The following is a 13,801-nucleotide window of genomic DNA, read 5'->3' as shown; positions in this document are numbered from 1 at the left end:
AAGAATGACACGGAATGTGCCTGATTCCGACTGCGACGCGGTACAAATTACTAGTACATAAACACTTTTTTTTCTACAAAATACACAGTTTACCCTGAAGATGATGAAATGTCGGAACTAATCCAACCTACACGGGATCACCCATACATATGTGACATACATTGACAGTGAAAACTTATGCTCCTATTTACTGAAGAAGTTCAGTGCTAAAAATTTTTTTTTACAAGTTAGAGCAATTGTTCATCGAAGTTTCTCAAAAATGTATAAATAAAGGTAAAAAAATGAACTACTTTGCAACATCACAGGTTCATGTGACCACTTTTAACAATAACCAATATATTATAGCGTTGTTGTGACAAATGACAACAGATTTCCGGATTCCGTGGTAGTCATGTTTTTTAACACTAAGCATGTTTCGACATTTTGCGGGTACAAAGAATTTGTACAGGGTTCGAGTTTTAAATGTCAGAAACACTCACTGACGTGAACTTGTGATGTCGCATGTGCTATAATTTCAAAGTATCGGTGGAGATTTTCAAAATTACAAAACTTAAAAAAACCATGGCGATGAAAATACGATACATAAAAATAAATTTATTATTATTTGTACACAGGAAGCAATGCGGGTACTCCTTGCTCCGACTCGGAGAGTGGTTTGGTGGACTCCCTACTGTTGGACATCCGCGCCGGCTTCCCGCTCGTGCGCCGACCCTCACGAAGATATGACACTGATAATCAAGGAAATCAGGCCGTGGATGCTTCTCCAGGTTTGACTGATCCACCCTCTTACCTTCACATTACTTAACCCAAAATTTTTCACCCTCTTCATACAAGTCAAAATAACTCTTCTTCTTCATTTCCTTTTCCGCACCTAATGCACTGCATTGGTACACTAATCGCAGCGTATCTTTCATTTTTGTTACATGAAGGAAAGATGATCAGTCTTACGCTTCAGGTGCGAGGGACTATGAAATATTCTAGTATTAAAATACCATTTTAAATCAATATTTCACATCAACCATGTCGGAAATTGAACCCGAGACCTCTTGCGTAGCAGGCAAATGCGCTGACCACTACACCACGAGGCCGATAAAATAACTCTTAAAAACAGATAATTATTTTAAGAATAATATTTTGCTGCCACTGTTAGTTATTTATTTTTTACAAAGATACAAATATAAATATTCTAAATATATTAATCAATTCGTCAGACAACATGGGATTCTTTGGGATAGATCTTCTGGCTTTTCGTAGATCTCTTCGCAGTATATATAATAAATAATAAGTTAGTAAAAATGTACAGAATGTCAGTTGGAAATAAGACAAATACTCATATTTATTTATTTATTATACAATTATAACAGTTATGGGAAGAAACATATTATTATTATTAATTGAAGACAGGCAGCCTTTGCTGATGCACCTATATCTCGTGAACTGCTTTTTGTCTGCGTTTTTCCTCCTTAAAAAAAAGCATCCAAACGGTCTTTGTACTGGTTGACTGAAATGGAAAAGATAACTAGGCTTGGCAATTTATTCCAGTCTGAAACTACCCTACTGGAAAGGAAGTTTTTCTAGGGATCGAGGTGGAATTGAGGACGATAGAGCTTCCAGTTATGACCCCGCAAATTTGTGTTGAGATTAAATTGATAGATCTCGTGCAGGGGGCAGTCATAGTAACTATAAGGTATCTCATAAGTTTCTATCAATTCCCCTCTCTTCCGTCGTTCTTGCAATGATGTGAGTTCTAGTGCTTCTAATCTACCGTGGTAGGGCATCCTTTTGAGTAATTTGGGGGTTTTTTGGGGACATATGTACAAGAAACTGAACTATGTAGCAAAGACAAACAAGGGCAATAAAATTCCCATGCCAATCCATCGCCATCGATTCAAAAATATCTATCCGGGGTTCTAGTTCTATTTTACACATATTAAACTGTATTCTTCATCCGCCTGGAAACCTACATGAATTATTGAATAATTTCTTTTAAATGATTATGAAAATAAATTTTCTTATGTAGCAAAGACAAACAAGGGCAATAAAATTCCCATGCCAATCCATCGCCATCGATTCAAAAATATCTATCCGGGGTTCTAGTTCTATTTTACACATATTAAACTGTATTCTTCATCCGCCTGGAAACCTACATGAATTATTGAATAATTTCTTTTAAATGATTATGAAAATAAATTTTCCTTTTTCCTAAAACTTTTATTCATTGCATTGCATATTTTTATTGGTTATTTCTACAAAACTATTCTAAATGCTTCATTACTAACTACAAAATATTCAAATAACAAATTAACATTTAATTAATTATTATAGGTGTTTGTTTATGTGTGGTCTTCCCTAACTAACGCCACTCGACAACGCTTGCCTATGCCTGATCATTATGGAGCTGGATTTCATCCGATGTCTGCGTGTCTCTTTACTCTTATTGCTTTACTGAGGTTACTAACATTTCATTCTATATTACGACTAAATAACTGAAAATTTATTTAACTAGTAAATATTAATATTTAACCACTTGCCGACTTTTTTATGTCTACCGGTTTCGAGACATGCCCAGTAGTATACATATTATTTACAAAAAAAAAAAAAAATTACATGCAGAGTTAAAGGGGGTACAAACACCACCGTGTCCGAACATGCACTATTTAAAAAAAAAAAGAAAATGTATTTCTTTGTTACTGTTATTTGCTATAACCTTTTATAACATTGATGAGTGCCATGAAACTTTCTTCTGTACTAGATACTTTTGACTGCTTCATTTGTCAAAAAAAGTAGCAAAATAATAATGGGGTTCTTCTTGGGATAAACTGGCGAGTAATATTCTTCTTTAAAGGGTACCCATCTAAGACGGGCTCATTGAATTTTTTTTATTTTTGAGATATTAATGCAATTTTTTTCTCCTGAATGAGTTCAATAAAATGGAATATTTAAAATGGCTGGATAAAAAACAGTCAAAATGCGATGATTGCTGCAGCAAGCTTATTTTTGTCAGTTCAAAAAAGAAGTTTTTTTCAAACGTAAAGTAGACGTTTTTGTTTGTTCTTTTCTGTGATTGTATGAAAAACTATATACTACATTAATTGAAAACCCACAATATTTTATTAAATACATAAACCCGGAATTCCACAAACAAGGTTTTTATTTTTCTTTTTGCTCTCCTATAAAATTTGTTATTTGTCGATGAGCCCGTTCTTGCTGTGTACCGTGCATTTGTAATTCGCTTTTGTTTGTTCTAGTAAATTAAAATATTTTCAATTGGGTTGTAGCTTAATTTGCAGCAAGTTTGGAACTTATGGCTGAATAGTCAGGATAGCAATTAGTAAATTTGATGACATTGTAAAATATTAATTTTATCTTCTATTCTCTAAATACCGAAATAAAATAATGTCAAAGAACAGAGATGATTTTAAAATACTAAAGAAGTATAATTACTTATAATTAAATTAATTATAATTAAAACCTGTTATCGGGACAGTAAATGACACGCAAACTAAAATGTTAAAGTATAACATCGGGTATTTCCTTGCATAGTTCTTCTACCAAAAGATTTGAAGCCAACTTTTCATATACATAGGTAATCAATTCGTTTATAAAAAAAATTGACCGCTTCTTTGTATTATGACATATAGAACTCAGTTATAATGATCACGGAAATAGCAATATCTCGGATGTAACATTCGTTGACATTTTAGTTCATGGTTTTCTCCAAACAATTATTCACTGCTATAACGAGCTACTTCTCGGACATACCGGACAAAAAAGTAAGTAATAAAATCCAAACGGTCGGCTAACGTAAAGGATAAATACCGCCGGGCGTTGGGATCGGATTGTGTTTATGATAGCTATGTAAGTATCTAAGTACCTAATTGGATTTTTCGCCGACAATATTAAAAAATGAACACACATGGTTTTTAAAAAATCCAAGTAAATGCCGGTTCGACACATTGTTACAATTTACAGCTGTTTTTGTAGTTTATGAATGACATGCTTGTTTCGGGGGTTTTTGCTGAGTTTTTTTAGATTTTTCAATTTTCTATGCTTATTCACAATAAACATTACAAGCTGGTGATATCAAATGAGACCAGATCAGTCAAAACCTAACCCCTGTAAAAAAAATCTGTATGAATTATATGTACAAATATTTATTTACTTGTTTAGCTAAGTCACTAATGACAATGTGCAATGGCGATTGTATAAAAAAAACTTTTCTCTGGCATAACGAGTAACGCTTATAATGAGCATATTCAATCGGTCCCATCTTCCTCGTAATAACCAAGTTCGACTGTATGTCATATACAAAGAAGTGTTCAAATGAAGGGTAAGAATAGGCTCTTTAAAAATTATCTAATTTTAATAGAGGGCAAAGGGAAGAATAAGAATCTTTTTATGGGACACTGGGTTCGTGTATTTAATCAAATAGATATTCAATTAACGTAATATATATTTTTTTAAACTTCTTTTTTGAACTGACAAAAATGAGCTTATTGCAGTTTGACTGTTTTTTTTTGCCAGCCATGACCCCATTAATATGAACTATTAATATATCCAACAATTTATTAAACGGGGTACTAAATTTTGTTAGTTTTGAGTATTCCATTTTATCGAACTCATTCAGGAGAAAAAAATGACATAAAAGTCAATAAAATGGGCTCATTGGAGCCCGTTTTAGCCGAGTACCCATAAAATATAAATAATGCGAGAGAGAGTTGGATCAAAATTTTCGCATTTCAGATATAACTCCAACCGGAAGTCTCAGGAGAAGGCGGGGACGCCTCCCCTCGGAGGAGGATGAGGGAGGGCTGCTGCAGTTCCTAAGGGCCTCCAGTGACACTCAGAGGGAACGCAAGTCGTGGGGCAGTTTAGGTAATACTTAGCTGCCAAATATGTTCATTAGTTTTAAATTACTGTGTAGATTTAATTATACATAATTATTAGCGATGACACCACACCGTGAGCAGTACTCAATTGTAGCGCTACGTTTTTTTAAGTGAGCACTACCCACATTTTTTATTGCGTGGAGTGTGGACACTACAAACATGTTTGTAAGAGATTATACACGTATAGTGTGTTCCGTCATTTTATTTTTTGTGATAATAATTGATAATACTATGATGAATTAGAAAAGGCGATTTGATGGCTAATTTTGCGATGTGTTTACCCCAAATGATAACAGGCTTCTTTTATGGTCGGTTATCGACTAAATTTTATTACCTACTGCTGTTTTTAAAGTGTTGCCATAAAAACATGACCCCCTTCAAAGCTCTTTTAAAAAAGATTTAAAAAATTTTTTCATAGGCAATTGTTTTAGCTTTCTTTATTGCTATTTTTAATTCAACAAATATTTTGACTATTTACAGACCGTTCTTGGGCACGCCAAGGGGGCCCCAGTCGGGCGAGGCTGGAGATCCCGGGCACCGAGCGAGAGCGGCCCGCCTCCCCGCGCCCCCTTGCACCCCCCGAGACAGCCGCCCCCCCTGAACCCCCCAAACCACGCGAGTGGAGACAGAAGATCGAGTCGTGGCTGCGAGCGAGTCAAGAAGACTCGCGGGGTCGAGCGCACCGCCTGCAGGCCAATAGGAGGTCCTTAGAGGACTCCGGTAATAACACCCAACATTGTCACCGCAAACAACAAACTAACCTTTATTTTCAATTCAATTGCAAAAGTTAGACATAGGTTTCACATTTTCTTCTTCACTTATCCCTATTCTTGTATCATGCGACGACACCAATGCACTTGCGTGATTACTCTTTGTTTCTATTACTCTCTTAGCTGGATTGTTTGTGATGTGAAGAGATGATTGACACTATCCCATATGGGATGAAGAATGTTGAAAGACCAAAAACCCTATCATCTGATGCTTCAATACTCTGTCATCATGGCTCACTTCAGTTATCGATTCTTAAAAAGAACTGTGAAATATCACAGTTGTCAAAATGATTTTATCTAACCAATTTATAAAATGATGTAAATTGATAAATGGAATTTCTAGAGAGCGAGCGTAGCGGGCCTCTCGACACACTTCCGGAAGGAAAAGAGAAACCAGACTGGCGGCCGTCAGCCGTGTTGGACAAGGATGTTGTTAGCGCGATGGAAGCAATAGAAGGTAAAACTACCTGCTGTATCAAATATCTACCTATAGAGATATTTGTTTGCAATTCTTTGAAGAGTCAAAAATCTTTCTTTATACGTCAATAGTTCTTAGTATTCTCAAAAGTTTATGACATGCCTTCAGCATCCACTCATGTGGATGTGACAATTATTTCGTTAACTTCATCGTATCGCAGTTTGTTTATTTAAATACCTTATTGAATTTAATAAATATAATAATAAAGGATGAGTGGATGTTTCAAATTATCAAAAAAAAATATTTTTTCATATTTGTAGATTTTATGTATAGCCCTTTCACATATGAAAACATTTTACAAAACCAACAAAATCAAAAAGTAGCAGAAACCCAATTTCGAGAGCTGGTGATAATTGTACTGGTGTTCAAAATTTTAAGACCACATAACACCTTTATCCACTCATGTCTTCAATTATAAACAGTACTGTCGATGTGTTCCTACAGCAAAGGCAAGCATTAGAGAAGCAAGCGGTGTTATCACTCCTGACTTGAGATGGCACACTTGCCTTGTCTGCCTAGATCATGCCATGGCTATACCTATTGTACATTTAAATAGATTCTAAGATTTTTAGATTAAGTACGTAAGTTCATTGTCATATACATCATAATTGCCAATCTTAATAGATCTTAATAGGGTCATAAGCCTGTTGAAAAAAAAAATTATAAAATTGTATAACCTCCTTTCCAAAGCCAAAACTATGCATTAAAATGTGGGCTTCTGCATTACTAATAAGTATTTGCCGTTACAGATGTGCAGCCTCAAAACAGGACATCGGCACTACCCCACAAGGTGGAAGAAAGCGCCGAGGACCTGCGACGAATCCGAAGACAACGATCACGACCCAACCTCGAGCCCTCCTCCCCCACTCCCTCTCTGGGCGCCATTAAGGAAGAAGATAAGAGCAAGAACCCTCTCCCTCCTCCGCCCACTGCCGAACCACCCCTTCAATGGCCGCACAGGCTCCCCCCCGAGAACAGGACTTCTGACAAACCGGCGCACAACAAGATAGAAATAGACTCGGACAATATTGAAACTCCACCAGTCACCAGGAAACTGTTCAACCGCCCGCCGGAGAGGGAACCTTGTCGCAGACTCCAAATGAGTTCTAGTAAAACAGCCTCGGTTCCTAACGATGACATAAACCTTAAGCATATAGACAAATTGCAAAATCTTGAAATCTTAGGAGACGGACAATTTGATAGATTTTCCGCTGCTCGCAGAACCAGAAGATACAAAAGACCGACAGATTATAATTCGCAAAGCGAAGATTCCAGTTCTAAAACGGAGGATTCAAAATCCCCGGAAGTAGCGGCGGAAACGCAGATTCTGCGCCCCACTAAATTAGAGCTAGAGACTTCTTACATGGTCCCACAGATTGCGGCGCAATCTACAGGAACCGTTAAATCAGAGGACAAAGATAATCGGCTGAAGAAATGGCAGGAGAGACTCAAGAGGCAGGACAGCTCCGGGCAGAGCAAGGACCCGCTGGCTGATGTACCGGCCCCCGCGAGAATCTGGGGAGGGCGTATTCGTCATCAGACCTCTATCAATCAAGAGGACGTGCAGAAGGCGATCCGTGAACTCAAGTCGCCCACAGATAGTCCTAGAAACTTTCCAAGCTCTAGAACCAACCCGAGAGGAAGTAAAACTGTCAGTTCAGTTCGACCCAGTTTGGATACCCAACCCGGTAAAATGGTTAAGAATCGCAGCGAACACGAATTGAACGACGAAGGATTCGAGGAAACCAATAGCTTGAATTCAGAGAGCAACTCCCAGGGAGCGTCTTCCGGATGTAACGATACCGAAGCAGCGGACACTCGTCCCAAACCACGCGCATCCACGGCACACCACCCTCCGGCGGCCGGCAGAACTCGGGGGGCGGCGGCCGGCCGACCTCTGCGGGGAGCGACTCCAGCCAGCAGGCCGGTGGAGCGCCGCGCCCTGAGCCTGAAGAAGGTGGACTCCCAGAGCAGCGTGGGGAGCCTGCGCAGCCGAGGGTCGCTGAGGAGCTCCCGCAGCTCCCTGAACTCGTCCGCCTCAGTGGCCACCGTGAGGCGAGCGCCCCCCGCACCGCGCGCGCCGCCTCCGCCCGCGCCCCGCGCCGCTCCGTCCCGCACGGCCCCCTCGCGGAGCTCCTCCAGCGGTAGCTCCGTGCCCCCGCGCATGCTTCCCCCGCGCTCTGCCCCCCAGCCCCCCTCCAGCAGCTTCATGCGCCCCACCCAGGCCAGCCGCACCAAGAGGGCGCCCGCACACCGCTCCTCTACTCCCGTCAAATGACGCTAGGCCAATAACTAATCATAGGAAAAGAGAATTTGCTCATCAAATGTTATGTGCCAGTCTCACTCTCTCCACAGCGTTCGCTTAACTCGGGAAATGTTTTTTTTAAGATTTCTGTTGTACATAATTTTAAACAAAAGAAGAGAATGAGACAATATATTTAAATTTGAATCACAAATAATTTATTCAAAATCAAGAAAAAAGCATTTAATTATTTAGAAACTGTCATACTCTATTGCGTAGTGTCATACCGATATACTCTAAATAATTTCAAAGACATTTAAGATTTAACCGACGTGTTAGACTTGCAATGGCAAGTATTTCCAAAATATTTTGCGTAACCAAATGAAAATGCAGAACTACTAACACACTTTCCCTTGTCGTATCAACATAGCGTATAGAAATGTGAATAGTGGCGCCGACTGTCCCTACATTTGTCCATTAGCCAATATAGTATGAAGTTCTCATTACAATTCAGTTACCTCAAGAGGTTTGTAGGGAGTGTCTTCGGGTGGAGTAACATTAAGCGTACATGATCCAAATATAGTTATTAGTTGACTAGATTTATACGCAACATAAATACATTTATTATCTGATATTATTAACCTAACTCTACTGACAAAACTAAAATATAACTTCGTAAGGAGCTCGTGCAGTACGTTCAGATTCCGGGGGAAGCCATTCTTATTTAGTCTATGGACTTCCATGAAGACTTAGAAAATGGTATTGGACGTCTAATTCCAGATACATTCCCACACAAAAGGGAAATTAATCTCTCAATGTGTGTTGAGAGTACAGTGATGAATGAATCCGAGTAGTTTGTATCCATTGCTAACGAAGAGTGATTGGTGATTTGTCATAGTTTCGCGTATTATCCGTAGAATAAGGTAAAGCCGTAGAAAAGTATGCTGTCACTACGATTCCCTGTGAGATGGTAAGAATCGTGTAGGCAATATGAACCCGGAGGTTTTGTATTTATTTACTAAAATTCTAATAGATTAACAAATAAAATAATTTACAAAAAGAAAATACGCATTTTATTATCATGTGCCTTGTTTGGAAGTTTTTATTAAAAAGTTCCAGTAACCTAGAAGTGTAACAGGACGAAACTTTCCAAGATTTGGGAATACAGCCAGTGGGTGAAAGGTTCTAATGGAGATTGCCACAAAGGTCCAAATATTGTCAAAAAACGGCAAATGTCACACTAGCATTTTACTTATTGATAATATTTCAATATACATTCACAATGTGCTATGATTTTATTTCATTAAAAGACATAAAAACAATAGTAAAACCGTGGTATTCAGTTCAGAAAAATGGTTGATTTGTGACATTTGAGATTTTTTTATGTTACTCTCATATAATTCTATGTTGACACCTTTACATTGAACCCCCAGATGCGTGCAAATAGCTCCAATGAAATTTTTGGTATTTAAAGTTTCCAACAATTACTTAGCTATTCAACACTATATCACCTTTAGTACGAAAACCACTCAATTTAAAAAATCTATTTTTTGGGAAATTGCAAAAGAAGAATGTATATTGTGACACCTTCGTATTCTTTCGCCGATTGTTTCGTATTTTTAGAAGAACTAAATGTTGAGTTAAAAATTACACCGTAGGCTTTCAGCTATGAATCTATGAAAAAAAGTGTGATAAAAATAAATTATAAGTTAAAATGAGACATTTATTCAATGAGTCATTATTAGATTGAAAAAAAAACAAACAAAAGCACTTTGATCAGGTCACCAAACATATGTTTTATTTATTAACAAAATAACATAAACGTCAAAAAGTCACTAAGATTATCGATAATTTAAATAAGAAAATGACATCAACTTAAATAAGTCACTAAGATTATCGGTAAGTTGGAACGAAACAATCACAAAGCTAAATTGGTCGTTTTTATGTTTTTAAAAATAAAGTAAACATGCCATTCGTATCGGAATACAATCGACTCAACCGGCTTTTGGTCACTTTATGTTTGTCTGCGTTGCGTCCTTCACCCAGCAATGTAAACACAACACTAATTGCGTCGCTTACCGAAACGGAATCTAAATACTCCGAGTAATGAAGACCGATGTAAAGGCCTATTCCTACCCGAATGTTGTGGTTTTTTGAATGCAGAAAGATGGATAATGTTTATTGAAGTCATTTTATGATCTTAACTCATTTTAAGCGTTTTTTGAGTCAAGTCGTTGTCGTCCTAAAGGTGCGATATGTAGTATGTTTTTATCTGTTTATTTCCAAAGATAGATCTCAACAGAGACGAGGAATAAGGTTTTAGCTTCATTACTTTTCTAAATGTCAACAGGCAGAACGCAGAACAGATGAAGAAATCGAGGTGTTCAAACATGTTGCAGTGTGTAAAGTATGACATATTATTCTTCATCAAACTTATTTTTGCCATATTTGTTGAGATTTGTCTGCTTCCATCAAATTTTTCGAGGGTTAAACCAGTATTTGTCACAATGGGACAAAACGAGGATGTTCAGTGCCTAGAGAAATTGGATGTAAAAAATGTTTTTGCATGGAAACGGGGTAAAAATTGGAGCATTTAATTGTACTGTTAGGTTTCTTAAAAATGTATGAAAAATTAATAAAAATGAACTAATTCACAATTTCTTGTGACTCGACCTATCAATTACAGCATTGTGCTGTGTTGCGGATAGATTTCTGGTTTTCAGGTAGTTCTTTTTTTTCAACATTTTGTGTATTTTGACGCTACGGGGGTTTTCTTTTAAATATCAGTATAACTCACCGTCGACAACTTGTGATGTCACAGGTGGAGTAATTTCAAAATTACAAAGCTTTGAAAAATCATAGCTATACAATTGGCTCAGTTTGATAGTCTATTTAAAAAAACCACTGACCTTCCTCATTATAAAAGGTTTAAGAAATAAAACACAGGTTATAAAAACTTGACATGTATTTACAGATATAGTTCTTTGAACTAATATAACTTAGCGCATGACAACTATAACACTTACGTACTAACTGAACTTGTCAGGTATAAATATCAGCAGCGGAGACCGCTCGGGACTTGGAATGCGTGCGGGGCTGGGTGACTCGGTTACGCGGGACGGATGGAAATCTAATGCGGTTATATTAGCAACAAATTATCAGTACCCACGCGATCACATCACCACCTGCAACGGTGACAGATGTGCAGCAACTAGCAACTAGCAACTAGAGAGGAATCAATCCAAAGAAAACAATACAACAGACTGAATTTAATTATTCAAATGCATAAATTTGAAGCCGGATCATTATTTTAGGCGAATTACAGATCATTCATCATTTCCCTTTCCACACCTTATGGCGCATAGGGCACTGCATTGGTAAATCAATCACAGCGTATCTTGATGTGTGAAAACATCTTTTTATATCTAGTATATCTTTTTTATCAAAAAATATATATAAACCATGTCGGGAATCGAGCCCGAGACCTCTTGGTTGGTAGGCAAACGCGCTGACCATTACACCACAAGGCCGACTACATATCCTCCGCTGTGTCAACGCTAGGTATTTTGCAACTTGGCGTAAGTAAATTGGCGAATATTTTAGAGAGAGCATTAGGATGACCAATAAAATAATATTATTTACTTTTAGGTTAGATTTTTTGTATTTTGTGCTAATTTTAATAAAACTACAATAATTGCTTTATTTTAAAATTTGTTTTGTTATGTGAAGTTAGGTGAGGTTAGGATAGGTTGGGTTAAATTTAATAATAAAAAAACATAGTTTTAACACTTAACATAAACTAACCTATCGTAACCTAACCTAACTTCATACATAACCTAATCCAACCTATTCTAACATTACAAAACAAATACAAATATTGTAAAATAATAAATTCATTAAATAACACATCAAACTATTGTTCCGTGGGTATTACATGCACCACACATGTCTTGGAGTATTTTCTTCCTTACAGTAAGGTAATGCTCATTGGTTAAATTCATCGAATCATATTTCCTCTACCAGTATTGAGTGAATTTCCGTTTTTCCCCCGAAACCACGGTCACCTTTTACATTTTATCACAATATTTGATAATATTTGTGGAACAGTTTTACCGCATGACGCCATTTTTACTCAAAGACAACAACATGTGGCATGCGACGCCCCAAGTGGTAGAAAATAACTAAAAAGAACAATAGGGCGCGATTTGCATCCAGCCAAGACGTTACGGCTGATCGTTTGGTTAGCCAAGACGTTACGGCTGATCGTTCGGTTAGCCAAAATGTAATCCGCCTAAAATGATAATCCAGCTGCGACATATATACCGAGTGATGAAAATATTAAGTACGCAATCTAATTGCACCGAATTTAGACCAAAATAAGTCGTTCAAATTAAAATAGTAAAATTGGTCTAAATTTATTTTAATGAAAACTTGCTCTCATGGACAATTTGCTCTAATTTCACATTCTCTGATCTTGGAAATGGAAGGAAAGACTTTTAAAATAAAAAATGAGCTAATTAATTAATTTGATCGTTGAAATCGGGGTTCCCCAAAATTTAGCAGCAACGGAACACTTTACAAATCCGAAAATTTTAACGGAACACTTAGCTTATTTTTTAGGTTGGGTAATTCATAATACCAAAAATAAAAAATGTTATTAAAACATTTATTATTTATTTAGTAATTATAACAACATAAAAAATTGAGTGAATAAAACTCTCGATGACTCAGAAGATTTTGAGCTGTAAAATTTTTTGATATCGGGCACTTGCGAGTAGAATTTTAAAGCTGGAAAGGCTATTTACTTTAAGCGACATTTTGCAAACTTTACAGGAGAGCCATTTAAAAACTATATCGCATAAATTACACCTCCATTCAGAACATCGTCTATAGTCGGGGTAAATCATATTTAATTGTGTATTCGCCTATTTATTGAAAATATTTTACAAGCCCAGTGTCGTTTAATGCAATTAGTTCTGTCGTTATTAAAACTGCGATGGCACTTAAAGTAAATAGCCTTTCTAGCGTCGATATATCTGTTGTGGCATCGAGCCTGTTTCTGCATTTTGACTTTGTTGCAGCATCATTAGAAAATCCAACTTGACATAAATAAGTTATAGAAAACGGAAGTAAAACAATGACAGCTTGTTTTGACACATCGGTTTACTCTTCTAACAAACTCGTCCTAATAGCATTTAATCTTGGTATTTTTGTTTCAAATCAGTCACTGATTAAATCAATTAGATTTTCATTTGATTGAATTAATGGAATCCGAACTGAGGAATCGACCTTACTAGTTTTGGGATAATATTGCGAAAGATTAGTTTTCGAATTGAATTAGTCAAAGTTTAAGTTTAAAGGAAACTGGTGTTCCGCGGAACATAGTTTGGGAAACCCCGGTTTAAATTATATTTGGTTCAAA

The 13,801-nt window shown here is 36.9% G+C and overlaps 1 protein-coding gene across 1 annotated transcript in view; it reads left to right on the top strand.

The window, feature by feature from the left end:
• form3 (FH2 domain-containing protein formin 3) overlaps positions 1-9,444 on the top strand; it is a 139,932-nt gene extending 130,488 nt beyond the window's left edge. Inside the window, exons 16-20 of the mRNA XM_088225198.1 lie at positions 615-767; positions 4,744-4,875; positions 5,370-5,609; positions 6,003-6,116; positions 6,887-9,444. Coding sequence (XP_088081324.1) covers positions 615-767; positions 4,744-4,875; positions 5,370-5,609; positions 6,003-6,116; positions 6,887-8,415 — 2,168 coding nt within the window. The 3' untranslated portion in view covers positions 8,416-9,444. The remainder of the gene's footprint in view (positions 1-614; positions 768-4,743; positions 4,876-5,369; positions 5,610-6,002; positions 6,117-6,886) is intronic.
• The last annotated feature ends 4,357 nt before the right edge of the window (positions 9,445-13,801 follow it).

The sequence above is a fragment of the Micrasema longulum genome, unplaced genomic scaffold, assembly GCF_059751315.1.
Source record: "Micrasema longulum isolate JH-2025_06_02 unplaced genomic scaffold, ASM5975131v1 h1tg000334l, whole genome shotgun sequence".
In the NCBI taxonomy this organism is placed as follows: domain Eukaryota; kingdom Metazoa; phylum Arthropoda; class Insecta; order Trichoptera; family Brachycentridae; genus Micrasema; species Micrasema longulum.
This window is presented reverse-complemented; position numbering and strand designations above follow the sequence as displayed.